The sequence below is a fragment of the Fomitiporia mediterranea genome (assembly GCF_000271605.1).
Source record: "Fomitiporia mediterranea MF3/22 unplaced genomic scaffold FOMMEscaffold_20, whole genome shotgun sequence".
In the NCBI taxonomy this organism is placed as follows: domain Eukaryota; kingdom Fungi; phylum Basidiomycota; class Agaricomycetes; order Hymenochaetales; family Hymenochaetaceae; genus Fomitiporia; species Fomitiporia mediterranea.
In genome coordinates this window covers 369,346-396,631 of record NW_006760405.1, presented here as the reverse complement: position 1 = coordinate 396,631, position 27,286 = coordinate 369,346, and the positions used below count along the sequence as shown (strand labels likewise).

The window sequence follows — 27,286 nt, the reverse complement described above, 5'->3', positions numbered from 1 at the left end:
CGCTTTACGATGAGGACGGTGTAGCCAGCTCAGTCGTGTCGTCACAGGATCTGAGGTTCAGCACAAGCATTGCAGTGGCAGATTAGAGAGACGAATACAGTGATGTTTATTGCAGGCAGTGTGCCTGCTGGAGGATGCTTGTAGGCAGAGGACTGGGCTAGAGAGAACAAGAGCGACGACATAGCATTGGGAGAAGAGGGTTGGGGAGATGGTGGAGGTAGGAGGAAAAGGAGTGACGAGAGCAAGTGCGTCATTATATGCGCTCGATCTTCAGTACTCGATTATGTAATCACTTCGATATATTGTTTAAAAGTAAAACCAAATTATTTTATAAGTCTGACAGAGTGATTGTTATCAATATTAATATATATAATTGCATATTATCTTACTAGAAGTATTGTAATTAACTTACAAGTACAATGTATTACTTTTATGACTATTATAATCAATCAACTATTGTTACAAATAACTTATAATATAATTTTAGCAGATTATAATAAGAGTTAAGTGCTTGTATCTCACATGTAATGTTGTAATAATACTATTAGTAAGCTTACTTGCTCTAAAACATGTTTGTAGTTTAATAGAAACTTTGTATATTTCTTACATTTATATACAATCATTATAATTACATTACAAGTAAAATATAAGTATTATTTTAGAATGTAATGCTTATGAAATCATTTTATTAGATTACTTTTGCTATTATTAAATACATTTGTTGCGACTTTTTCGTGATGTTCTTGTGCTTGAAGCTATGTAACAATACAGATGCCTGAGTATTAGATTGTGTACTTAGTAACAAGTGGTACAGTAATGGGTGAAAGAAGGGGCCAAAATGGGGAGACTGTAAGGTTGATATACTGGTTGGAAACAGAGCAAAGTAAACTTCCCAGGTGTTACAAAATGCACTGCTACAGAACATAATGATGTAAGTGTAAGATGTGGCAAGCTGGCCAACTACAATACATAAATGCAATACATCAAATATGCAAACCTCATAAGGGCATTATTGTCTTTACTTCCTTCCACATTCTCATATACATGATGCTGAAGTAGTATATCTAATTTGTAGTGCAATATTGGTACTCGACCAACGCAAACGAGTGTCACACACGTGATTTGGAGTCCCTAGTCTTTGCCATTCTATTGTGCAAACGTTTGAGCATTGAATGTCACCTCTCAATGACAGTAGTGTTAGTACTGGGTCCTCCATTGCCTGCTCTCAAGTTGCATAATATACTCAGCTCTATATGTTGTCCATAACACAGTGCTTTGCTCTCTCCCTTTTTCCACATTGATGATTGGACAATAGAAAGATAAGGGTAATGATGAGGACTCAGAGAGCATGTTCTTGTATATAGCCTCTCTTGCAGCCAAATGTACTTGTTTCTCGAGAGGTGGATGGGTGGAGGATTGTTGTTGAAGAGATATGATCGGGCACTTGGGGTTGAGGGTCTCCGTTGCATTATTTACCTCAGGTTGGGGTATAGTTGCTGATGTCCGGTCCCGGACCGCTCGGACTCGGTCCGGACGCAGGACTGGACTGATGGACCGGTCCTCTACAGTCCGGTCCTCATGGGTCCAGGAGAGGTCCGGTCCTGGGTCCATCATTTTGAGAAATTTCCCGGACCGATGGACTCGTCCGGACCCGGACTGGACTCCGGACCTGAATAACCTGAACTAATGTCTCAAATCTCGTTTCCCATATCTCTAGCTCACTATACTAAAACAGATCATACTCCTTTAAGGATCTTTGAATATTAGCTAGCACTTGCATAGTACATTTTACAAGTTTCTGGCAGTCCAAGCAAAGCAAAACTTTATTCCTGTTCTTTACTGTTCAATGTATGGCTTACTAAACTTGACTCTTCCTATCTGGTTATTGTCTCCCGAAATATTTATTCCCTTTATGTATATTCACTCCTCTCCCGTCCTATGCCAAAGACGCCGCAGTCCCAGCCGCCCTCCCCAGTCAAGCAGCCAGCCAATGCCCCTGCCCCTGACAAATTAGACAAGATGTCCGAAATCACTCTCAGAAAGAAGAATGCTGACGCTCAGGCTGCTTTCCGTGCACGCCGTGCCAACTATATTGCCACCCTCGAAGAGACAGGTCCGTCTGCTGCTAAGTACCTAAATATTCATGTTCCGACAACTAAGTGTCCGTAAATCGCAGTAACCAGCTTAGAGGCAGTTGTAGTCCAGCTTCAGGACTCGTGTCGCGAGGCTCGCGCCGAAGCCTCAGAATTGCGTCAGGAAAACCACTACAGTGTCTAGTCTGTAGATTATGTAGTATATACAAAAATATATTACTTTTGTACTTAGATACAAAGAATAATACTCTAACTCATCTCTTAAATTTTTTTTCTCTCAGGTCCGGTTATGGACCGGTCCAGAACCGGACTGGAACTTGGGTCCGGTCCACTACCCGTCCACATAGGTCCGGTCCCCAGTCCGGGACACTCCCGGACCGCAGATTTGGTCCGGTCCTGAGTCCAGGTGAAGTATGCCCGGACCGGACCAGGACCGGACTTCAGCAACTATAGGTTGGGGAGAAGCCTTGAGAAGGATGACGATTAGTATAGAATTCGGGGGGTTTTCATCTTCATTGAGGAGGCCGTATATGTTACAACGACACTTGCCTACAATCTTGTGTCACTGATCATGCAAATGCACTGAGAATACCTTATCCAACGCCTGGTCTAACGGTCCTCCCTCGTGTAACCCACGCGTCCCGGCCCACGTACCACGGTCTTTCGCGAACGGATCGGGGAGTCAATTACCAAGTCGACAAGAACGGTAGGATTTTTAAGGGTGGGATGCTTGACGAGATGAGTCGACGCCAGAGTTTGAAGTACGAGAGGGAACCGATTTCGGTTGTTCCTGAATTTGGTGGAGGTGAGCAAGCCATGAATCCTCATGATCTCAACTGCTTCGCAGAGATAAAGAAAGTGTTGTTTGAAGCGCATCACTGCGCTGTTCACCAACTAGTGTATATTGTCTGTAAAAACGAGATGGATTTATTTTGGGGTGAGAAATGAAATTGGAGAAATAGGATCCTATACCGTACCAGTCGCGCTGGGTAACGAGCTCATGCTCGAGGAGAGCAGAAAGGTCCTGCATAAATAAGAAAGCCACATCAACCCATACACCACCGCAAACCGAAGTCACGAAGGTCACTATCCACCTTACCTTTACTGTCCTTCGCGTAAATTAAATTACTCCGCTACAAAGCAGTTCATTTCGCGAGATTCTCAATATCGACAATCCTCAATTGGGATCCGTCAGGGTACTTCTTTGGCCAGCAGTAGCGACACACCATCCTCTTACTTCGTGGATCTTCATTCGACCATAAAATGAGTCGAGTAGTGAGAGGTCCTGTGCGGCGAAGAAGGACTTGACCGTCCATTCCTGACCTTCTGACACCTTCACCGAAGGTGCGGGGTCTATAAGCCAGTATGTTACTGTATGTATGGAAGTTCACGCGTTCTGGTGGAGATTCTCCTGGTACAGACGGACGTCGAGGCTGAGATTGCAGAGTCCCAGAAAAGTCATAGCAATCGAGTACAAGTCGCATCGGCATACCCGCCTGGACGGTCCTTGTACCGCTTTGGTGCATGCAATTGCAATAAATTATACCTTGGCGATCCATGCATGGCCCGTGGCATGGGACCAAAGCACCCTGCAAGCGGCTCGATAGGGAACACTTCACGCGCAATCCAACTGCGCAGATAAAACATAATCTCTACATACGACTCCTAGCACTAAAAACAGTCGATGCGATGTGGGCAAACACACGAGGCAATATTAATGACGTATCGATCGACATCCCCTCACGTGATCCAAATCTCTTTATTCCATAATTGCAAAAAAGGCAATCCAGTTTATATCGCATCGTCATCATGCTCAGCATGATCAATGCACTGAACAAGCGCCCGCCTCTTACCCTTACCCCTAACCACAACGTTGTGCTCATCGTTTGCGCCGTCTTTTGTTTGTGCCATTTTATAGTACTTGCGGTTTGGGTGACAAAAAGGCCTCCACTCGTTCCGTAATATCCCTCAAAAATCCTCTTCGTATCCTTTTTGAATTGCAGAGGTCTGCTAGTAAACTTGGTCTCAGGTCGTCGAGCAATTTGCTGTGCATAGGGCAGAAGTGCAAAGATTGATTATTACTAGCCCTTCCAGGTAACGTATCCTCGTTTCACGTGTTACCTTCTCGCTGCAGGAATCCCATTCTGACCAATACACTAATATAGAGTACATAAAGAGATGGAAACGATTCATACTACAATTCGAGATTCCCTTGTGAACGTTACTGCTGAGACACATGACAGCCTTGCCCTCAAGTACTGGAAGCTCTTCGAGCAGTCGGGGCAACGGGAAGAACTCGACACGTCCATTACACACGATCGCACAGCTCTCAAGCTACGCCCTGATGGGCATCCCGATCGTTCGAAATCGTTGTGTAACCTTGCAGTTTCTCTTTCGACGCGATACAGGCGGTTGGGCCAATCGGAAGATCTAGAAGAAGCCATTAAGATGAACCGTGCCGCCCTCGAGTTTCATCCGGAAGACCATCCTGATCGCCCCACGTCTCTCAACAACCTTGCGAGCTCTCTAAGTTCACGATATGAGCGGCATGGAAGGAAAGAGGACCTCGAGGAGGCCATCAAGCTGGAACGAGCCGCTCTCGAGCTTCGACCCGGGGGCCATCCTGATCGCTCTACGTCTCTAATCAATCTTGCGAGCTCTCTGATGATTCGATACCAACAGTTTGGCAGGACCGAGGACCTTGAGGAGGCCAGTGATCTGCAACGAGACGCCCTTAAGCTTTCTCCAGAAGACCATCCTCATCGCTCCATGTCTCTTAACAATCTTGCAAACTCTGTGCGCACTCGATTCGAAAAGTATGGAAGGACAGAGGACCTTGAGAAGGCCATCGAGCTGGAACGAGCCGCGCTCGAGCTTAGACCTGCAGGCCATCCTGATCGATCTACGTCTCTCAACAACCTTGCAGTCTCTCTGCACACCCGATACAGCCAGCAGGGAAGGGCAGGGGACCTTGAAGAGACTCTTGGCCTGTATCGGGCCGCCCTCAAGCTTCTCCCCGAAGGCCATCCTGATCAATCTACGTCCCTCATCAACCTTGCAAACTCTTTGATTACTCGATTCGAACAGTATGGAAGGATAGATGACCTCGAGGAGGCCATCGAGCTGCAGCGAGCCGCGCTCGAGCTTCCACCCGAAGGCCATCCTCTTCGTTCCATGTCTCTTAATAACCTTGCAAAGTCTCTGAGTACTCGATACAGGCGACAGGGTGGCGTGGAAGATCTTGAATATGCTCTCGAAATGTATCGGGCCGCCCTCGAGCTCCGACCTGAAGGTCATCCGAATCGTTCCACGTCTCTTGATAACCTTGCAAATTTTCTGGGTACTCGATTCACATTGCATGGGAGGATAGAGGACCTTGAGGAGGCTATTGAGCTGGAACGGGCCACCCTCGAGCTTCGGCCCGAAGGCCATCCGAATCGTTCTACTTCCCTCATCAACCTTGCAAACTCTCTGAGTACTCGATTCAAACAGTACGGAAAGACAGATGACCTCGAGGAGGTCATTGGGCTGGAACGAGCAGCCCTTGAGCTTTGTCCCGAAGGCCATCCGAATCGTACCGCGTCACTGACGAACCTCACGATTTCCTTACAAGCTCGGATGGAGAAGAAATGGCACGCGGAGGAGTTCGAAGAATGTATGCAATTGCTGGAGCTCGCTGCTACTCATAACTTTTCAGGATCATTGGTTCGCCTTCTTGCTGCGCGACAATGGGCTGCGCTTGCGCGATCGCACTACCACAGCTCTACCTTTTCAGCTTACAAGGCAACACTGTCAATACTTCAACACGTTCTCACCGTAAATCCGACTCTTCATGCGCAACATGACTTCCTTCTGAGGAATAGTGATCATAGGGTACTCTCCTTGGACGCTGCCTCCTACGCTGCAGAGAAAAGTCAATTGGAACAAGCTATAGAGATACTGGAGCAGGGAAGAGGCTTACTTTGGTCACAGCTGCGTGGTCTTAGGCATCCTCTCGATCAGCTTGCGGAAACGAACGGAAAGCTTGCAGACAGATTCAGGAATGTTAGTCGTCAACTGGAGGATCTTGCGACATCGCACGAAGCATTAGCGTCTGGCTCAGACATCAATCGAAGTGGTTCACATCGGCTGGATGGCGAATTGGGGCAGAAATCATTCGATGAGCTTTTGAAATTAAAGAAAAAACTTTCGCATGAGCAACAGGAGATCATGAATGATATTCGACGAGTCCCTGGCTTCGAAAACTTTCTTGAAGCCACGCCTTTTCGGGTGCTGCAGCGAGCAGCATCGGATGGTCCGGTCATTATGGTCAATCATTGCAAATATCGATGTGACGCCCTCATTATCCTCTCTCGGAGTGACTTTTCAGTTGTCTGCGTTCCACTAGACGTTGCGTTCTATGAGGATAGCATAAACCAGTGCAACGAGTTGTTAGAAGCACGTCGATGCTCTGGAGCAGCTTCGCATGGTTATGACGAAAAGCTTCGTGAAGCAATGAAGATGTTATGGGATAGAGTTGTTTCCAAAGTCATCGAGAAGCTTACAGAAGTTGGAATCGCAGAAGGGTCTCGGATCTGGTGGTGTCCTACATCGGTGTTAGCTGCACTTCCATTCCACGCAGCAGGACCATTCACGGATGCAGATGGTACCCCAAAGTACTTATTGGACAATTATGTCTCGTCGTACACTCCGACACTTGGAGCGCTCATAAATGCCCGATCTAACGGCAACTCAATCGAACCTAAATTGCTTATTGTTGGCGACACTAAGACTCTGAAGTCAACTCGATAGGAGATTCGGAACATTCGGAATTGTACTGGCGAGAGCATACTTGAGCGCACAATACTCCTCGATAAAAAAGGCATCTCGCCGTACAGTGATAGAAAATCTCCAGACGGCTACATGGATTCACTTCGCTTGCCACGGTCATTTGGGCACAAAACCTTTCGACTCCTCATTCAAGCTTTCCGACCGTGGATTGACATTACTGGATATCATTCAAGCTAATGTCCCAAATGCCGAGTTCGCATTCCTCTCCGCCTGCCATACTGCTGAGCTGTCTCATTCCGGCGCACACGATGAGGCGCTCCATCTATCAGCAGCTATGCAGTTCAGTGGGTTCCGAAGTGTAATTGGAACAATGTGGGAACTGTACGATGAAGATGGACCTTGTGTAGCACGTGCAGTGTACGAGCACATGAACGAATGTGAAGATGTCGAAGCGAGATATAAATTGGCAGCTGCAGGACTTCGGAGAGCAGCTTTGGAGTTGAGGGAGAAGCATTGGGTTCCGACTGAGAGATGGGTAAATTTCGTCCATATTGGTGCTTGAATGACATTGTGCTGTAATAAGTTCTATAACATGTGTTACTAGATTTATTTATTTGACACTTGTAACATACTTGCTATGGAATTCAACTACCATGCTTACTCTCGAGTATAAGTCCTTCGTCTCGTCCATACATCTATTCTATACTACATGCAATTGTATCTATGTTTCTTGCTAATAGAATAGTTAAAAATACCTGAAAACAGGAAGTGGGAGAGAAGAGAGTTGTAAACTTTGTTTTAGTAAGAATCGTTTTTATCATTGAAATAATTATCATTGGTAAATGTTGGGAACGTAGTGGATAAGCAAGGTAGAACTACATGAAAGGAAGGAGAGGGACTGGTACTAGTTGTCCAATGCAGTGAAGACAAATACTATAATCGTCAGTGGTGGATCTCTTCAAAGTAATGGTCTCGGCGGAGAGGTAGACTTATGTAATGCATTGTAAATACAGGTGGATGTAGAAATTGACGTAGTCAGGTGGAGATCATGTGACGATCGACACTGCCTTATTTAGTTGAAATATGCTGTAATATTGTGTAATATTTCTAAGTAAGGCAGCGTCGATCGTCACAAGACTCTCACCTGACTGCGTCAATTTCTACATCCACCTGTAGTCTGTCTCGCGACCAAAGAGCGAGAAGAGAAGTGTTGTTACTGATGACTACCTCAATTCACATCGACAAAAACTGAATACGTTCCCCCAAGGCATACTTATTATAATCCTTCACAAGGAGGATGAACGGCTTCTCCCCAGCCTGATGTAAATGATGCAATGGCGACCCCTCAATTCCCAACACTCGATCATATCTCTTCAACAAAGCCTCTCCACCAGTCCACCTCTCGGGAACTCTTATGCCACTGATTATGCAAGTGCACCAAGAATATCTTACCCAACGCCTGGTCTAACAGGCCTCTCTCGTGTAATCTGCACATCCCAGCCCAGGTGGTGCAGTCTTTGGGGTACGAGTTAGGGAGTCGATTATCGAGTCGACGAGAACAGCCGTCCGTGAAGCAAAATGGCACGATTCTGGTAGGTGGGAAACTCGGTGTGATGAGTCGACACCAAGTTTGAAGTATAACAGGGAGCCTCATTTGGTTGTTCCGGGTTTTGATGGAAGCGAGTGCACCATGATCTCGAATACTCCGCAGAGATAGGGAAAGTGTCGTTTGAAGTGCATTACTGCGCCAATCACTCGTTCGTATTATATCCTTGTAAAACAAAGATGGGCTTAGGTTGGAGTAAGGTTATTAGATTGAGAGAATTAACACACCGTCATGGTTTCACCAAGTAACAAATTCATGCTCGAGGAGAGAGGAAAGGTCTCATGTAAGCAGCGAATCCATGGCAATCCAGATACCACCATATGCCCAAGTAATAAGCAACCATACGAGATTGCTATCCACCCAAGCTTTACTATCAATTACATAAAGCCGATCTCTCCCCCACAACACAGTTACCTTCGCAAGATTCTTACTATCAACAATCCACAATTGAAACGCATTGGGGTATTTCCTTGTCCAGCGACGTACTATCTCGTCACTTTATGGATCTCTGTTCGACCAAAAGGACGTCGAGCATGTGTGAGATCCTGTGTAGCAAAGAACAACTTGTTCATTCATTCCTGGTGCTCGCCAAACAGTCCGAGGGATGTACGCCAGTGCTAGTATGTATGGAAGTTAAAGTGTTCTGGTAAAGGTTGTTCCAGTGCAGGCGGACGTCGAGGTTGAGACTATAGAGTACCAGCAAAGTCATAACAGAGCCGATACCAAGTCACATCAGCATACCTGCTTGAACTTCATATTGCTTCGGCGCGTGTAACTGCTGTCAAGTATACCTCCAGGAGTCCAGGACACATGCATGGGGTCAAAAACATCTGCGCTCAGCTCTAGAGGGAGCACCTCATGCACATTCCAACTACACAGGTAAAACATCATCTCTACATGAGATTCCCAATACCAAAACACGAGAAACGAAGTTGATGCTCTAGACTCTAGAGGCGACATCCTGTTCACGTGATTCAAATCACCATTCTAGTAGTTAAACAAAGGCAACCCAATCCGTTTTTGTCGCAAACGCTATCACATCGCCTTTGTAGATTCATACTCAGCATGGCCAGTGCACTAGACAAGCAATTGCTTCTTACTCCTAATAACATTGTTGTGCACATTGCTTGTGCCATCGCCCGTCTGTGTCGTCTCGTACCAGGAGCAGACTCAGTCTAGCTGACAAAAAGCTGCCTACTCGTTCCAAAACATCACTCAAATCAATCTCTTCATACACTACTTTTTGAATTGCAAAGGTCCACTAACAATTATTGGCTCAAGTCGTCGAGCGGTTTGCTGTGCATAGAGAAGAAGTGCTTATTACGAGCCCTGCCAGGTAACGTATTCTCGTTTAACGTGTTACCTTCTCGCTGCAGGAATCACATTCTGACCAATGCAATCCTAATGTAGAGTACATAAAAGGATGGAAAGGATATATACTGCTATTCCAGACTCTCTTGTGGACATTATTGCTGAGACACATCACAGCCTTGCCCTCAAGCACTGGAAGCTCTTCGAGCAGTCGGGGGAACGAGAAGAACTCGAAACGTCCAATGCACACAATCGAACTGCTCTCAAGCTACGCCCTGAGGGGCATCCCGATCGCGCGGAATTGTTGTGCGACCTTGCAGTTTCTCTTTGGACGCGATACGAACGGTGGGGTCAATCGGAAGATTTAGAGGAAGCGATTGAGTTGAACCGAGCCACCCTCGAGCTTCGACCCGAAGGCCATCCTGATCGCTCTACGTCTCTTATCAACCTTGCAAGCTCTCTGAGCTCACGATACGATCGGGATGGAAGGACAGAGAACCTTGAGGAGGTCATCAGGCTGGAACGAACCGCCCTCGAGCTTCGACCAGAAGGCCATCCGAATCGCTCTACCGCTCTCAACAATCTTGCAGGCTCTCTGTACATTCGATACAAGCAGCATGGGAGGATAGATGACATTGAGGAAGCCATCGAGTTGGAACGAGCCGCCCTGGAACATCACCCCGAAGGCCATTCTAATCGCTCTGCGTCTCTCAACAACCTCGCAAGCTTTTTGAAGGCTCGATACGAGCAGCATGGGAGGATAGATGACCTGGAGGAGGCCATCGGGCTGGAACGAGCCGCCCTCGAGCTTCGACCCGAAGGCCATCCTGATCACTCGTTGTCTGTCGTCAATCTCGCAAACTCTCTGCACACTCGATACAAGCAGCGGGGAAGGGCAGAGGACCTTGAGGAAGCCATCGAAGTGCAACGATTCGCCCTCGAGCTTCTCCCCAAAGGACATCCGAAACGTTCTAAGTCTCTCATGAACCTTGCAAGCTCTCTGAGCACTCGATTCGAACAGTATGGAAGGATGGATGACCTCGAGGAGGCCATCGGGCTGGAACGAGCAGCCCTCGAGCTTCGACCCGAAGGCCATCCTGATCGCTCGATGTCTCTCAACAACATTGCGGGCCATCTAACTACTCGATACAAGCAGCAGGGAAGAGTAGAGGACCTTGAAGATGCTCTCAACCTGCATCGCGCTACACTCGAGCTCCGACCTGAAGGCCATCCTGATCGTTCATCGTCCCTCATCAACCTTGCAAACTCTTTGAGTACTCGATTCGGACAGTATGGAAGGACAGAGGACCTCGAGGAGGCCATTGAGCTGGAACGAGCCGCCCTCGAGCTTCTTCCCAAAGGTTATCCTGATCGCTCATTGTCTCTCAACAACCTCGCAGGTTCTCTGTTTACTCGATTCAAGCAGCATGGAAGGACAGGGGACCTTGAGGAGGCTATTGACCTGGAAAGAGCCGCCGTCGACCTTCGACCCGAAGGCCATCCGAGGCGTTCCGCGTCATTGCTCAACCTCGTAACATCCCTGTGTGCTCGGATGGAGAAGCGGTGGCAAGCGGAAGGGTTCGAGGGCTGTATGCAGCTACTGGAGCTTGCTGCTATCCATAGCTTCTCGGGATCATCGGATCGCCTTCTTGCTGCGCGACGATGGGCGGCACTTGCGCGATCGCGCGACCATAGCTCTACCCTTGTGGCTTACAAGGCGACACTGTCAATACTTCAACACGTTCTCACTGTAAATCCGACTCTTCATGCGCAACATGACTTCCTTCTGAGGAATAGTGATCACAGGGTACTCTCCTTGGATGCTGCCTCCTACGTTGTAGAGAAAAGTCAATTGGAATTGGCAGTAGAGATATTGGAACAAGGGCGGGGTTTACTCTGGTCGCAGTTGCGCGGTCTTAGGCATCCTCTCGATCAGCTTGCGAAAACAAACGAGGACCTCGCAGACAGATTCCGAAATGTTAGTCAAAAGTTGGAGAATCTCGCAACATCTCATGAAACGTCAATATCTGGCTCAACCATAGGCGCGGCAAGATCATGTCGGCTGGACAGTGAATCAGGACATAGGTCATTTGATGAGCTGTTGAAATTAAAGAGGCAACTTTCCTGTGAGCAGGAGGAGGTCATATATAAGATTCGACGGATTTCAGGGTTTGAAAATTTCCTTGAGGCAACACCGTTCAGAGTACTGCGGCAAGTGGCATCGGAAGGTCCGGTCATTATAGTCAATCATTGCAAATATAGATGTGATGCCCTCATTATCCTGTCTTGGGATGTCTTACCAGTTGTCTGTGTTCCACTAGACGACATGTTCTACGAGGATAGCATAAACCTTTGCGATAGGTTATTGGGAGCACGTCGATCATCTGGAGTGGCTTCGCGTGATTATAACGAAAAGCTTCGTGAAGCAATGAAGATGCTATGGGATAGGGTTGTTTCCAAAGTCGTCGAGAAGCTTGCGGAAGTTGGAATCGCAAAAGGGTCTCGTATCTGGTGGTGTCCTACATCGGTGTTATCTGCGCTTCCATTCCATGCAGCTGGGCCGTTCAAGGATGAAGATGGGAATACGAAATATTTGTTAGATGACTATGTTTCATCGTACACTCCGACACTCGGCGCACTCATTAATGCTCGATCTAATGGCAACTCAGTTGAACCGAAATTGCTTATTGTTGGCGATACCAAGACTCTGAGTTCAACTCGACAGGAAATTCGGAACATCCGGAACTGCACTGGCGAGAGCATACTTGAGCGCACAATACTCCTCGATAAAAAGGCATCTCGCCGTACAGTGATAGAAAATCTCCAGACGGCCACATGGATTCATTTCGCTTGCCACGGTCATTTGGGCACAAAACCTTTCGACTCCTCATTCAAACTTTCAGACCGTGGGTTGACATTACTGGATATCATCCAAGCTAATGTTCCAAATGCCGAGTTCGCATTCCTCTCCGCCTGCCATACTGCTGAGCTGTCTCATTCCGGTGCACACGATGAGTCGCTCCACCTATCAGCAGCTATGCAGTTTAGTGGGTTCCGAAGTGTAATCGGAACAATGTGGGAGCTGTACGATGAAGATGGACCTTGTGTAGCACGTGCAGTATATGAACACATGAACGAATGTGAAGATGGCAAAGCGAGGTACAAAATGGCGGCTGCAGGGCTTCGGAAAGCAGCTTTGGAGTTGAGGACGAGGGACTGGATTCCGACTGAGCGATGGGTTAATTTCGTCCATATTGGTGCCTAAATGATGTTATAACAAGCTCCACAAACTGTATTATTATTGTACATCCAAAATCTGTAACGTATCTCAATGTACTATTGGACCAACAAACGCTCTTTGACAATCTCAAAGTTTTAATGATAGATATATGCTACATTAATCGACATACGGAAAAGTATATGTAAATAAATTTTCGATAATATGAAGAAATATAAAGTAACGGAAGATGAATAGTATAGCATGATGTAAAAAAGCGTGAAAGGGAGAGACAAGATTAAAAAAAGGGGGCGAGAGGGGCTGGCTCTGTATATTTTGTGATGTTCAGATATTAGGGAGATGTGTTCAGAGGAAAGGTGCAGTAAATAAAAAGTGAGAGAGAAAAGAAGGAAATAGAGGAAACATGATAAAAAACGTCTTCGTTGTTGCCATTGCCATTGTCAAACAGAAAGGAGCGTGGGGGGTCTCGTCATCTTTCTCGAGGGATGAATAGCTTCTCCCCAGCCTATAGTAAGTGATGCAACGACGATCCCTCAATCCCCAACGCCCGATCATATCTCTTCAACAGCAACCTCTCCACCCATCCACCTTTCGGAAAACTCTTATGCCACTGATTATGTAAATGCACCGAGGAAATCTTACCCAATGCCTGGTCTAACGGGCCTCCTTCATGTAACCCTTGCATCCCCGCCCAGGAGGTACGGTCTTTAGCAAACGGGTCGAGGAGTCGATTGTCGAGTCTGTAGTAACGGCCGTTCGTAAAGCAAAACGGCAGGATTGTGAAGGGCGGGATGCTCGACGCGATGAAACGCTTCCAGAGTTTGAAGCATAAGAGGGACCCTCATTCGGTTGTTCCAGATTTTGGTGGAGGCGAGCGGGCCATGATCTCGAATGCTTCGCAGAGATAGGGAGAGTGCTGTTTGAAGTGCATTACTGCGCCGTTCATTGGTTGGTATATTTTGTCTGCGGAAAAAGAAAAGGCTCATGAGATAAGTCGAACAATGCGTATTTTGAACCGCAATGGATTGCATGGTTTGGAATAAGGAATGGAGTCGGAAAAATAAAGTATAAAATTTAATTTAAAAAAATAGAAGAAATAAAAAGACATACCATAACAATCCCACTGGGTAACGAACTCATGCTCAAGGAGAGGAGACAGGTCCTGCGTAAGTAACGAATCCATATCAACCCACACACCACCATATGCACAAGCGACAACCTCACAAGGACATCATCCACCCAAGCTTTATTGTCCTCCAAACAAAGCAGATCACTCCCCTCCAAAGCGGCTCCTTTTGCAAGGTTCTCAATATCGACAATCGGCAATTGGAATGCATCAGGATACTTTCTCGTCTAGTGCCGCACCATCTGGTGACTTCGTAGGTCTCCATTCGACCATAAAATAAGTTGAGCGAGCGAGAGGTCCTGAGTGGTAAAGAAGGACTTGTTCGTCCATTCTTCGTTCACCCGAAGGGTACGAGGTCTGTTTGCCAGTATGTATTGAAGTCGACGCGTTCTGGTCGAGATTCTTCCAGTGTAGGTGGACATCGAGGTTGAGGTCGTAGAGTAGCAGCAACTTAGCAAGGTCATAACAGTCAAGACCAAGTCGCATCAGCACGCCTGCTTGAACTTCATAGTGTAACTGCTATAAATTATAACCTAAACACCCTGCAAGCAGTTCTAACAGGGACAGCTTCGCGCGCGATCCAATTGTGTGGATAAAACGCAATCTCCACATGAGATTCCCAGAAGAAACGATGTCGATGCTGCAGCCTGGCAAACATATATTCAAGGGCCAAGGCAACACCAAATGACGTATCGCATCGATTGTCATTCAGCTCACGTGATACATATCACTTTATTCTTTCTCTTTCTCTTCCCCAATTATGTAAACGATTATGTAAACGAATAACAACATTGCAAAAAAAGGCAACCAATCTATTTTTGTCGCGAACGCTATTACATCGCATCGTGCTCAGCATGGCCAGTGCACTGGACAAGCGCCCGCCTCTTACTCCTAACCACAACGTTGTGCACATCGCTAGTGCCATCTCCCGTCTGTGTCGTCTTGTACCACGTGCAGTCGAGCCAACAAAAAGCTGCCCACTCATTTCAGAATATTCCTCAGACATCAACTTCATATATTACTTTCTGGAGTGTAAAGGCTCACTAGTGAATATAGTATCAAGCTGTCGAGCGATTTGCTGTGCATATAGCAGAAGTGCAAAGATAGATTATCACTAGTTCTTCCAGGTGATGTATGTCTGTTTAGGGCGTTTACTTCTCGCTGAAAGAATCAAATTCTGACCAATGTTGCACTTATGTAGAGCACAAAAGGAGATGGAAACCAGTAGTACTGCAACCGGAGGTTCTTTTGAAAATTCTATTGATCTTGATGATCCTTGGACGCATCACAAACTTGCCCTCAAGCACTGGGAACGCTTCGAGCAGTCAGGGGAACAGGGGGAACTCGAAATATCCATTACGCACGATCGCACTGCTCTGAAGTTACGCCCTGAAGGGCATCTCGATCGTTCGAAATCGTTGTATAATCTTGCGCTTTCTCTTTCAGCGCGATACGAGCGGTGGGGTCAATCGGGAGATTTAGAGGAAGCCATTGAGTTGAACCGAGCCGCCCTTGAACTTCTACCCGAAGGCCATCCTGATCGCTCTACGTCTCTCAACAACCTTGCAGGCTCTCTGAGCTCACGTTACAAGCGGCATGGAAGGACAGAGGACCTCGAGGAGGCCATTCAGCTGGAACGGGCCGCCCTCGAGCTCCGACCCGAAGGCAATCCAGAACGCTCTACGAATCTCAACAACGTTGCATGTTGTCTGTTTACTCGATACAAGCAGCAGGGAAGGGCGGAGGACCTTGAAGAGATTCTCAACCTACATCGGGCCGCCCTCGAGCTCCGACCCGAAGGTCATCCTCTTCGTTCATCGTCCCTCGATAACCTTGCAAACTCTCTGAGTACTCGATTCGAACAGTATGGAATGACAGATGACCTCGAGGAGGCCATTGGGTTACAACGAGCTGCCCTCGAGCTTCTGCCCAAAGGCCATCCTGATCGCTCTATGACTCTCAACAACCTCGCAAACTCTCTGCTTACTCGATACAAACAGCAGGGAAGCGCGGAGGACCTCGAGGAAGCCATTAATCTGCATCGGTCCGCCCTCGAGCTCCACTCCGAATGCCATCCGAATCGTTCTACGCCCCTCAGCAATCTTGCCAGCTCTCTGAGTATTCGATTCAAACAGTATGGAAAGACAGATGACCTTGAAGAGGCCATCCAGTTGGGACGAGCCTCCGTTGCGCTTCGACCCGAGGGCCATCCGGATCGTACCACGTCACTGGTGAACCTCACGGATTCCTTACTAACTCGGATTGAGAAACGATGGCAAGTGGAAGAATTCGAGGAATGTATACAGTTGCTGGAACTTGCTGCTACCCATAGCTTCTCAGGATCATTGGGTCGCCTAATTGCTGCACAAGGATGGGCAGCGCTTGCGCGACCGTACAGCCACAGCACTACCTTCACAGCATACCAAACGGCATTATCAATACTTCAACACGCCCTCACCGTAAATCCGACTCTTCGCGCACAGCATGACTTCCTTCTGAGGAATAGTGATCACAGAATACTCTCCCTGGATGCTGCTTCCTATGCAATAGAGAAGGATCAATTGGAACAAGCCGTAGAGATACTGGATCAAGGAAGAGGCTTACTTTGGTCACAGCTGCGCGGACTTAGGTCCCCTCTAGATCAGCTCGCAGAAACGAACGAAGGGCTCGCCAAAAGATTCAGGACTGTCAGTCGTCGACTGGAGGATCTTGCAATATCCCACGAAGCATTAGTGCCCGTCTCAACCATCAATCGAGGAGATAGATCTCATCGGCTGGATGGCGAATTGGGGTGGAGGTCATTTGATGAGCTCTTGAAGTTAAAGAGGCAACTTTCGCGCGAGCAAGAAGATGTCATTAACGAGATTCGACGAGTTCAGGGGTTCGAGAATTTCCTTGAAGCTATTCCATTCAAGGTACTGCGACAGGCATCTTCAGAGGGCCCGGTCATTGTGGTCAATCATTCCGAATATCGATGCGATGCCCTGATTATCCTTTCCACGGATGACTCACCAGTTGTCTGCGTCTCACTAGATGATAAGTTCTTCAAGGATAGTATAAACCTGTGCAACGAATTATTGGAAGCACGTCGATCTTCTGGAGCAGCTTCGCATGATTATAACGAAAAGCTTCGTGAAGTTATGAAGATGTTATGGGATAGGGTTGTTTCCAAAGTCGTCGAGAAGCTTAAGGAGGTTGGAATCGCAGAAGGGTCTCGCATCTGGTGGTGTCCGACATCCGTGTTATCTGCACTTCCATTCCATGCAGCTGGACCGTTCAAGGATGAAGATGGGACTACAAAATACCTGCTGGACGACTATATTTCGTCATACACTCCGACCCTCGCCGCACTCATTAACGCTCGATCTAATGGCAACTCAATCGAACCGAAATTGCTTGTTGTTGGGGATACCAAGACTCTGAATTCGACTCGACAGGAAATTCGGAACATCCGGAACTGCACTGGCGAGAGCATACTTGAACGTACAATGCTCCTCGACAACAAGGCATCTCGGAGCACAGTGATGGAAAATCTCCAGAAAGCAACATGGATCCACTTCGCTTGCCATGGTCACTTGGACGCGAAACCTTTCGACTCATCATTCAAACTTTCCGACCGTGGACTGACATTACTCGACATCATCCAAGCGAACGTCCCAAATGCCGAATTCGCATTCCTCTCCGCCTGTCATACTGCCGAGCTATCTCATTCCGGTGCACACGATGAGGCGCTCCATCTGGCAGCAGCTATGCAGTTCAGTGGATTTCGAAGTGTAATTGGAACAATGTGGGAACTATACGATGAAGACGGGCCTTGTGTTGCAAAAGCGGTATATGAACACATGAACGAATGTGAGGATGGCAACGTGAGGTACAAAATGGCGGCTGCAGGACTTCGGAGAGCAGCTTTGGAGTTGAGGGCGAAGGACTGGATCCCGACTGAACGATGGGTTAATTTCGTGCATATAGGTGCTTGAATGATGTCATAGTAAGGTCTACATTATGTATAGTTAGTATTGTCCATCTAAAGTCTGTAATAAATCTCAATCTGGATTGGATCTTCAAAACATGCTTACTATCCTAGTACTTTAAAATACCTTTTAGAACAGGAAATATCAATATGTACTTCATCTAGTAAACCTGAAACAAACTCTTTTACTGTAATATCTCTGTAAAACTTAGGTCGCAACTCACTTGGGTTTGCTGACTCACTGTTTATGCACAACTTTGCTCCACCAATCTCATTATCGACGCTTGCCCCGTCTAGGTTACCAAGCGCTAACAAAACCAACGAGCACTCTTTGACAATGCCAAAGCTTATATGATAGATATATGCTACATTAATCGACATACAGAAAAGTATATGTAAATAAAATTCTCAACAGTATGAAGAAATATAAAGTAACAGAAGAAAAGTGGTATAGCAGAATGTAAAAAAGGGTTGAAAAGGAGAGACGAGACAGAAGAAAAGGGGAGGAGGGAAGGGTCTGGCTCTGTATGTTTTGTGACATCCAAATCTCGAGAGAACGTGTGTGTAAAGTGTAGAATATAAAATAGAGAAATATGATCCGAGAAAAAAAAAGTCATTGTCATTGTTGAATAGGATGGCTTGACGTAGAAGTTAAATTAAACTAAGTTGGGGATAAATGAGAAGAAAGGAGGATCGGGTACTAGTTGACCGTCTAGTGTGGTGAAAATTATAATATTGTAATCGTCGATCTCTTCGAAGAAATAATAGCCTTGGTGGAGAGTTCGAGAACATGTCATTGTAGATGTTCTCTTTTGCGACCAAACGGACTTTTGGAGGAGAACGAAAAAACGCCCCTCGATTTTCGTACTAATCATCATCTTTCTCAAGGAGGATGAACGGCTTCTCCCCAGCCTGGTGTAAATGATGCAACGGAGACCCCTCAATCCCCAACGCTCGATCATACCTCTTCAACAAAAGCCTCTCCACCCATCCACCTCTCGGAAAACTCTTATGCCACTGATTATGCAAATGTACCGAAAATATCTTACCCAATGCCTGGTCTAACGGTCCTCCCTCGTGTAATCCGCGCATCCCGGCCCACGTAGCGCGGTCCTTTGCGAACGGGTCGGGGAGTCGATTATCGAGTCGACAAGAACGGCCGTCCGTAAAGCAAAACGGTAGGATTTTGAAGGGTGGGATGCTTGATGCGATGAGTCGCCGCCAGAGTTTGAAGTATAAGAGCGACCCCCATTCAGTCGTTCCGGATTTGGGGGGTGGGGAACGGGCCATGATCTCGAATGCTTCGCAGAGGTAGGGAGAGTGTTGTTTGAAGTGCATTACTGCGCCGTTCATTGGTTGGTATATTTTGTCTGCAAGAAGAAAAAGAGTATGAGATAAGCCGGACAATATGTATTTTGAACCGCGATGGATTGCATGGTTTGGAATAAGGAATGGAGTCGGAAAAATAAATAAAATACAATACAATAAAGGAATAAAATAAAAATAAAATAAAAGACATACCGTAACAATCCCATTGAGTAACGAATTCATGTTCGAGTAGAGGCGAAAGGTCCCGCGTAAGCAACGAATCCATATCAATCCACACACCACCATACGCCCAAGTGACAAGCAACCTCACAAGGTCACCATCCACCCAAGCTTTACTGTCCTTCGCATAAAGCAGATCACTCCCCTCTAGCGCAGTTCCTTTCGCCAAGTTCTCAACATCGACAATCCGAAGTTGAAACGCATCAGGATATTTCCTCGTCCAACGACGTACCATCTCGTTACTTCGTAGGTCCCCATTCGACCATAAAATAAGTCGGGCATGTGCGAGGTCCTGTGTGGCGAAGAAGGATTTTACCATCCATTCCTGACGTTCGCCGAATGGTACGAGGTCTGTTCGCCAGTATGTATGGAAGTTGACACGTTCGGGTGGAGATTCACCCGGTAAAGGCGGACGTCGAGGTTGAGGTTGTAAAGTCCCAGCAAAATCATAACAATCGAGACCAAGTTGCATAGGCATGCCCGCTTGTACTTCATACCGCTTTGGTGCGTGTAATTGCGATAAATTATACCTCGGCGACACTCGCATAGGGTCAAAACACCCTGCAAGCGGCTCTATAGGGAGTACCTCCCGCGCAATCCAACTTCGCGGATAAAACGTAATCTCCACATGCGGTTCCCAACAGCAAACCACCACGAACAAAATCGCCAGTCCCAGAAAAAGCACAAGACGACAGAAATGAAGCACCGATCGCGGTCTCCAAAAACTCGAGTACTTCATCTGTTGTAAGAACAACGAACGCCTACTGCGGCGTACTTTCGGTGGAGACCCATTGCGCAGACGCGGCGGCCGAGAATCATACAGCGGCAAACGCACAGCACTAGTCGTACGCGGTCGTGTCATCGGGATCGGGTTCCAACGTGCCAGCCCCAGCCCAGAGAAAAGGATACTCCTCCTACTGCTACTGATACTAATCCTTTCCGACGACGAACCCTTTTCTTTTTCCTCAACGTCGTCGTCTTCGTCGTTGTCATATACATCGACAAGAGTGTTGTCTGTGTCTTCACTTGGGCTGACAGTGACAGTGTCGCGGTCGCGCTGGTAGGCTTCGTGGCGAACAACTCTGTGGTGTGCGTCTCCCTTATGCATACATGTGCTTGCTTTGCCCCGCTGCTAAGTGATTTTTGAAGAAAGGAGGTGGGAGGCGGGAAAGGAGGGACGGGAGAGAGAGAATGAGGTGAAGGTGCCAGACAGGGAAAAGCTAGAAAAGTCAGGAGTCGCTTGGCGCGTAAATCTCTCGGTTGGTTCCATTTATTTTTTATAAAAAATTATATTTTTTATCCTAATATTTAATTTATCCTCATTTTGCACATTTTCCGTATTTTTTTTTTCGCTAGAATTTCCTCGGTTCAACCAGTAACTACAACATCAACGACTAGGCAAACGTATACGACAGTGGGAAAGTGAAGGAAGGGGCGGCTCCATGCAATAGACACATTTAAATCAGTTATAGCTGATACGTGCAGGCCACGACGAGTCAAACACAAGAAACGAAAATAGAAAAAAAAAGAGACAAATAAAAACAGACCAAAGTAAATTAGTACACGGATATAAAAGCAGCAGTGAATGTCGAATGCGTGTCATTGTAAATCTGATATTTGGAGACCGCCCAGAAGGTGTGCGCACGTATCGTTTTATCGGAGTCGTAATGAAGCCAAGCCGTCTCGAGGAAATTCTCACCATCATATGTCAAACAATCCTACCCGCGAAGCATGAGAACGCGCTATCACGCCTCGAGCGCTCTCATTAAACAACCCTACCCCACCTCCCTAAGGTACGCACCGAATGCGACTATCGGCGCACAGGCTGCGCTCCAGGACGAGGGGCAGCAACACCTGGTTGAACTTGCGCATATGCCTGGTACTGCTGGTTACGTGCAGCCGCTGCCGCAAGTTGCTGCTGCTGCAATTGCGCAGGCATGGGACCATTAGGGACGACCCTCTGTTGGGACTGAGGCGCCTGCCCATTACTTTGATAAATAATCTGCTGCGGTTGTGGAGCAACCTGTGCAGACATCGCCTGGCGTACAGCCTGCTGTTTCTGCAACTGCTGTTGTTGCTGTTGTTGCTGTTGCTTTTGTACCTGTTGTTGCAATTGCTGCTCTGCCTGGTTCGACGGCTCGTCACCTCCTGCTGGAGCAACGTACAGACTCCTGTCAATCTGGGCTGGAATAGGTTGAATCTCCGTTCCTAATTCTTGCTCAATCTTATATAGATTGAATCGATCCTCGTACGTGATGAGGTTAATCGCAAGACCCAAGTGACCATAACGACCAGAACGACCAATACGATGAAGGTAAGTCTCACTGTTCTTCGGGAAATCAAAGTTGATAACGACGTTGACCGCCTGGATATCGATACCACGGGTGAGCAAGTCTGAGCAGACGAGATTGCGGCAGACACCATTCCGGAAATCGTGGAACACACGGTTACGGTGCGATTGCAGCATCTTCGCGTGCGAATAGAAGCATGAATAGCCGAGTTCGGTCACCTTTTTTGCGAGAAGTTCGACTCGGTTCGTTGAGTTACAGAAGATAATGGATTGGTTGATTTGAAGCTGTACACGAACAAGAAAATTTATCAACAAACTGGTAAAAATAAGTGCGTAAATGTCGCCTAACCTTTGAGAATAAAGTATTTAAACAATGGACCTTCTGTCGCTCTTCGACGAAGGCGTAATATTGTGTCACACCACGTAGAGTAAGTTCATCCATAAGATTAATTTCATACGGCGAGTCCATGTGTTTATCCTATTTCAGAAAAGGTAGTCAGATCATAGAAAAATCATCTCAATCATCTCAGGAAGGTAGATTTACCTTGAAATCTTTAACAATCATTGGGAAGGTCGCGCTGAAAAGCATAACCTGACGCGATTCAGGAAGGAAAGAGAGTAACTGCTCCATCACCGGTGTGAATTCGGGAGAGAGGAGCTTATCCGCCTCATCCATCACAAACACGGGGCACTCGCTAAGGTCTGCGACACCCTTACTGGCGAGGTCAAGGATACGGCCAGGTGTACCAACTAGGACATGAACGGGCTCCGACAGACGCATGATATCATCCTTCAGCGTCGTCCCACCTGTCGTAACCATGACATTTGCACCAAGGTGCTTACCGAGGATTTTGCACACCTGCGCTGTCTGCAGCGCCAGCTCACGAGTAGGTACGAGCAAAAGCGCTTGAATCCTATTCTTGCTGACATCGAGTTGCTGGAGGGTGGGTATAACGAATGCAGCAGTTTTACCTGTACCGTTCTTCGCGCGGGCGAGGACGTCACGCTTGCTGAGGGCTACAGGGATTGCTTCTTCTTGGATAGGCGACGGCCGTTCGAAGCCGGCCTCGAAAATGCCCATAAGGAGCTCACGCCGGAGGAACATGTCCTCGAATTCCATTCCCTTGGTTGCTGTTACATCTTCCGTCTGCGGGCGGTTGTCTTTTGGTGGTGCGCGTAGACCAGCCCGCCAGTCCTGGCCACTACCAGTTCCAGTTCTTGGCAAAAGTACAATTTTCAGGCATAGTATCGTCGATTATGGAATAAATGTACATACGATGATGATGCTGAGGGACTTGTAACGCCCGACATGGTCAAATTGGTTACGAAATAACAGACTTGTGAGTCGAAGCGGGGGTTTGTGGAACGCGTTTATCTTGACAGGCAGTAGATTTCCTGACAGAGAGAACACGAAGAAAGCAGAGTCAGATCCCAAATGAGGTTCTGGATTGTTGTTTGCAGCGATTACACTGCGGAAAGTTTGCGATAAAAATGCGAAGGTCGAGGAGAGAGGCAGGAATCAGCTGTTGGCGAACAAGCAAAAGGTTCATCATTTCGGCATTTGCCGACGTCGACCAAATCCTCCACAACACCGAATTTGGTGATTAGCTTTTTGCTGTTACAGGCTACACACCTCAGATTCCTACCCCAAAGACGAATATGTTACGAAACTATACCAACAACGACTACAAATTGACGTTGAAAATTAAGGCAGCAACTCAAGTGAAAACAGAAGGTTGGCCAGAGTAATGTGCTGGTCCGTTCTTTCCGTTCCTTCCTTTATCCATCCTCAAGCTTTGTCCTTTGATACAGACAACACAGAGTACTTGAAGTCATCCTTGATTTCATGATCAGTAATTGGGAACATGCCCAAGGAGGGCTGCATAACCTCGTTCTCTACTATGCGAATGAAGCCAGTATGCAATATTATGCTTTCCGTGCAAGTCGATGTTATAACAGATTCTGCAAATACCGAACAACAAGTATACAAGTTATACACACAAAATTCTCTATAGCTAATCAAGCACCTATGTGAATCAAGTTGACCCATCTCTCAGTCTGAATGTCAGCCCGTTCTTTCAGCTCTATAGCTGCTTTACGAAGCCCAGCAGCCGCCCGCTTATACTTCGCTTCGCCCTCGTCACAGTTCAACATGTATTCATAAACCGTCTTCGCAAAAAAAGGCCCGTCCTTGTCAAGCAGCTCCCACATCGACCCAATCACGCTTCGAAAACCGGAGAACTGCATTGCTGCAGCTAGATGAAGCACTTCGTCCTGCACAACTTCGTGAGACTGTTCGGCGGTATGGCAGGCAGAAAGGAACGCAAACTCTGCCTTCGGAAGATTCATTTGGACAATATCGAGTAAAGTCAGCCTGCCATCTGACAGTTTGAACAAAGAGTTGAATGGCTCTGGATGCTGTCACGCTCACACAACACGTACGTTCCGATACGTTCCAATCGGAAGGGCTCAGTCGTATCAAAGTTGCATCATCCTCATGTCAGCAATCCTTCGATTATGTCATCATCGCCCACACAATAGTCTTGGTTGCTCAACTCAGACTAGTTGGGTTCTGGACTCCAGTTCTGATTCACAAAGGCAAGACTCTGAGCCTTTAGACAGCTAGTTGATTGATACAAAGGGGACTCAGATCCAGAGTCCTGGATGGGTTGATACAAAGGAGACAGTGGTGGATTTGTTCACAAAGGACTAGTAGCTACAAAGGACTCATAATTTCTATAAATACTCTCATGTAATTTGTACTTTCCAGCAATCAAGTTACTCTCTATTGTGACTCTTAGTGTGTAGTTTGACAGTCTCCTCAGTAAACATTCCATCTTACCTTGTCTTGTCTTGTATTGCCTTGTTCTAAAGTGTAGCTTCATCATTCTGTACTACTCTTATCTTATTAATTGTCACCTTTAGAACTTGTACATTCTGCTCAGATCTACCTATTCCTTCTCACTCTTGACCCCTCTCAGTGTCTGTACCTTACAGACTCAACTAACCTCTTTTACCTCAACTAGTACTTGAGATTGACATTTTGGAGCCTACTGTGAGAGGGGTTTCTCAAGGTGTCTTGAGTAGGCTAAGCAGCCAACAGGTAGTAGTGCTACTAAGAGTACACTAACTTGATCACAGAAGAATCAGATTCCAGACCTGAATTAGATTTGGTCAACTGTAACCTTTTACAACCTGTATCCTACACAGTCAGTCCTGTTTCTAAAAGAGTTTCTGTACAACCTCTTGAGTAATCTGGCTCAGCTTCACTATCCATGTTTCATAGTTTGTTCCCTAGTTTGTTTCTATCAACCTCTATGTACAACTCTACTTGTTCTACATCTCCTATTCTGTCTGTTTAAGAAGAGGACCACACAATCACTCTAGCATTTCTACTAATTCTAATTGTTCTGACAGTTCTGAGTACACAGAACAATCTGATAAGTTCCTAGTCTTAACAGATAAGCTTACAGAATAATCTAAGCAGCTTGCCTACTGTAACTAGTACTCTAAGTGGTCAGCCAGTCACAACTAATGTTCTGAATACTCTACTAGTTACAATCTGAGGACAGACTAGCCTGCCCCTGTACTAAACAAGCTATAATACTCTCTGTTATAATAGAACCAATGTGTAGGACCTGCCTCAGTTCTTTGAAGAAGTAGAAATGATTAGAGATGAGTTCTAACTTTCTGATTAACAGCTTATCTGAAGAGTAAAATATTATGCTAACCAATCCAATTCTAAGATCTAGGCCTTAATACCTGAAGCTACAGACAGTGTCTCAGATTGGTAAGCTACTCAAGTAGTAATTCTCAGATTATACTTGTCTCTCAACTGTAATTACTACTATATGAAGAATAACCTCTGTATTCTAGTCCAACAATAGGCTGTCACCAGAATCCAGAACTAAGAGGAGTTTGTAGAGTACTAGTACAAATTCTAGAAGATAGTAAGCTTCCTAGTCTCAAAGAAAGAAATCATGAAAGAAGATTAGAACAAAGTATTCCTTGACAGTATTACAGGTGCCTTCAAAGATCAGCTAACTCTCTGTTTGCTAACTTACAACCCTAACTACAACAGTTGTATAGCTTACACATACACTAAAGTTGTTAAGGCTACTAAGCTTATGTAGAGAGGTATAGCTTTACAACACTTAGGAAAGACAGCTGATGTATTCAGAACAATGAGTTCTAGAACCATTCTGATAAAGAAAGAAGATACAAACATAGTTACTATCCTTAATTTACTCTACTCATTCTAAAGCAAGTTAGACTTGTTTGAATGTAAGACTAGTTCCCTGTTTGTAGGAAACACAGGTATACAATCTGCACAATCTGTACAATCTGCTCATTCTGTAGGGCTGCCTTACAACACAAACTGCTCCTTCTGTAGAGAAGACAGACACTTTATTCACTTGTGTCTAAAGGTTAATGAGTTCATTTGTGATGGAAAGTGTATCTAGAACACATTTAGAAAGGTTGTTCTCTCTAACAGATTGTTTGTTCTGTCAACAATCTAAGGCTAACTACTTATGGATTGTTTTGACTAGTATTATACAACCAACCCTAGAAAGTGTGCCTAAGTTTCCTAAGATGTATAGGACATACTATTACATATAGTGTTCCTCCTCAAAATTGTAAAGCTAGTACTAGTATCCTAAACATTGTTTACTGTTCTAGCTACATATATTAAAGAAGTCTTAGAAGCAGAATACAAGGTTGAAAGACTTAAAGTCTTACTCAGAGAGGCAAAGAAGAAAGTTGCTACTAGTAAGAAGCTCAAGTTTGACAGAGTAGAGGTTCTGAGGTGTAGAACAACAAGTATTCTAAAGAAGAAGGACAAGAAACCTAAGCTAGAACCAAAGCCTACACTACCTACTAATGTAAGCTAGGCCCTAAAGTATGACAGATTGAAGCACACTAACAAGCCTACTGTCAGACTACTACTAGAACTACATTAGTACTATAATCTCTCTCCTATTAAAGACCCTGTCATTGTCTAGTAGATAGTCTCTCACATTCTAGACTCTAGTATCAGCCTCACCCTAAAGGAGCTGTTGTTAATTACACCTGATGTCTGAAAGCAAGTCAAGGAACTGTCATCTGTTAGGCAAGTTCTGAACACCCCTACACACCTTGTCTTAATAGAACCCTTAGAACTAACAACTTCTGAAGATACAATTGTAGCTCAAGTCTTACAGTATGTGTAGAGCCTAGAGTCAGTTACAGAACAGGCTATACTGTTATGTACAGTTAAAGCCATCTTTAAAGATACTGAAGAAATCTACTGTATTCTAGACTAAGGAGTAATACTCTGTATCATTTGTAAGAATG

The 27,286-nt window shown here is 46.1% G+C and overlaps 10 protein-coding genes across 10 annotated transcripts; 4 read left to right on the top strand and 6 right to left on the bottom strand.

Annotated features, from left to right (window-relative positions):
• Positions 1 to 1,938: 1,938 nt before the first annotated feature.
• FOMMEDRAFT_162737 (uncharacterized protein) lies at positions 1,939 to 3,217 on the top strand (the record flags this gene model as incomplete). Its single annotated transcript, XM_007272063.1, has 3 exons — positions 1,939 to 2,165; positions 2,681 to 2,999; positions 3,056 to 3,217. The coding sequence occupies 3 exons, from the start codon at positions 1,939 to 1,941 to the stop codon at positions 3,215 to 3,217; spliced, it is 708 nt and encodes a 235-aa protein (XP_007272125.1).
• Positions 3,218 to 3,270: 53 nt separating this feature from the next.
• On the bottom strand, positions 3,271 to 3,740 carry FOMMEDRAFT_162736 (uncharacterized protein; the record flags this gene model as incomplete). The annotated part of the gene is made up of 3 exons (XM_007272062.1): positions 3,271 to 3,446; positions 3,516 to 3,526; positions 3,586 to 3,740. The coding sequence occupies 3 exons, from the start codon at positions 3,738 to 3,740 to the stop codon at positions 3,271 to 3,273; spliced, it is 342 nt and encodes a 113-aa protein (XP_007272124.1).
• Positions 3,741 to 4,271: 531 nt separating this feature from the next.
• FOMMEDRAFT_115279 (uncharacterized protein) lies at positions 4,272 to 7,462 on the top strand (the record flags this gene model as incomplete). Its single annotated transcript, XM_007272061.1, has 3 exons — positions 4,272 to 5,018; positions 5,877 to 6,534; positions 6,586 to 7,462. 3 exons carry the CDS (start codon positions 4,272 to 4,274, stop codon positions 6,882 to 6,884), a joined length of 1,704 nt encoding a protein of 567 aa, XP_007272123.1. The 3' UTR covers positions 6,885 to 7,462.
• Positions 7,463 to 8,226: 764 nt separating this feature from the next.
• On the bottom strand, positions 8,227 to 8,726 carry FOMMEDRAFT_162734 (uncharacterized protein; the record flags this gene model as incomplete). The annotated part of the gene is made up of 2 exons (XM_007272060.1): positions 8,227 to 8,634; positions 8,697 to 8,726. The coding sequence occupies 2 exons, from the start codon at positions 8,724 to 8,726 to the stop codon at positions 8,227 to 8,229; spliced, it is 438 nt and encodes a 145-aa protein (XP_007272122.1).
• Positions 8,727 to 9,892: 1,166 nt separating this feature from the next.
• FOMMEDRAFT_98279 (uncharacterized protein) lies at positions 9,893 to 13,045 on the top strand (the record flags this gene model as incomplete). Its single annotated transcript, XM_007272059.1, has 3 exons — positions 9,893 to 11,358; positions 11,476 to 11,762; positions 11,823 to 13,045. 3 exons carry the CDS (start codon positions 9,893 to 9,895, stop codon positions 13,043 to 13,045), a joined length of 2,976 nt encoding a protein of 991 aa, XP_007272121.1.
• An 814-nt stretch (positions 13,046 to 13,859) lies between these two features.
• FOMMEDRAFT_162732 (uncharacterized protein) lies at positions 13,860 to 14,630 on the bottom strand (the record flags this gene model as incomplete). The annotated part of the gene is made up of 4 exons (XM_007272058.1): positions 13,860 to 13,981; positions 14,129 to 14,180; positions 14,243 to 14,310; positions 14,384 to 14,630. 4 exons carry the CDS (start codon positions 14,628 to 14,630, stop codon positions 13,860 to 13,862), a joined length of 489 nt encoding a protein of 162 aa, XP_007272120.1.
• A 728-nt stretch (positions 14,631 to 15,358) lies between these two features.
• Positions 15,359 to 18,121, top strand: FOMMEDRAFT_162731 (TPR-like protein; the record flags this gene model as incomplete). The annotated part of the gene is made up of 1 exon (XM_007272057.1): positions 15,359 to 18,121. One exon carries the CDS (start codon positions 15,359 to 15,361, stop codon positions 18,119 to 18,121), a length of 2,763 nt encoding a protein of 920 aa, XP_007272119.1.
• An 860-nt stretch (positions 18,122 to 18,981) lies between these two features.
• On the bottom strand, positions 18,982 to 20,401 carry FOMMEDRAFT_98225 (glycosyltransferase family 32 protein; the record flags this gene model as incomplete). The annotated part of the gene is made up of 2 exons (XM_007272056.1): positions 18,982 to 19,484; positions 19,636 to 20,401. 2 exons carry the CDS (start codon positions 20,399 to 20,401, stop codon positions 18,982 to 18,984), a joined length of 1,269 nt encoding a protein of 422 aa, XP_007272118.1.
• A 676-nt stretch (positions 20,402 to 21,077) lies between these two features.
• FOMMEDRAFT_24314 (DEAD-domain-containing protein) lies at positions 21,078 to 23,443 on the bottom strand. The gene is made up of 4 exons (XM_007271963.1): positions 23,229 to 23,443; positions 22,497 to 23,169; positions 22,302 to 22,430; positions 21,078 to 22,237 (listed from the first exon to the last, which is right to left on the bottom strand). The coding sequence occupies exons 1-4, from the start codon at positions 23,261 to 23,263 to the stop codon at positions 21,473 to 21,475; spliced, it is 1,602 nt and encodes a 533-aa protein (XP_007272025.1). The 5' UTR covers positions 23,264 to 23,443; the 3' UTR covers positions 21,078 to 21,472.
• Positions 23,444 to 23,741: 298 nt separating this feature from the next.
• FOMMEDRAFT_162728 (uncharacterized protein) lies at positions 23,742 to 24,301 on the bottom strand (the record flags this gene model as incomplete). The annotated part of the gene is made up of 2 exons (XM_007272055.1): positions 23,742 to 23,914; positions 23,980 to 24,301. 2 exons carry the CDS (start codon positions 24,299 to 24,301, stop codon positions 23,742 to 23,744), a joined length of 495 nt encoding a protein of 164 aa, XP_007272117.1.
• Between the last annotated feature and the right edge of the window lie 2,985 nt (positions 24,302 to 27,286).

Bases quoted from the DNA above. Each gene is read 5' to 3' on its own strand.
- FOMMEDRAFT_24314 (XM_007271963.1), bottom strand. From the start codon at position 23,263: ATGTCGGGCGTTACAAGTCCCTCAGCATCATCATC. The intron at 22,431-22,496 runs GTAAATCTACCT...TTTCTGAAATAG, and splicing joins TGATTGTTAAAGATTTCAAG to GATAAACACATGGACTCGCC. The intron at 22,238-22,301 runs GTTAGGCGACAT...GTTCGTGTACAG, and splicing joins TAAATACTTTATTCTCAAAG to CTTCAAATCAACCAATCCAT.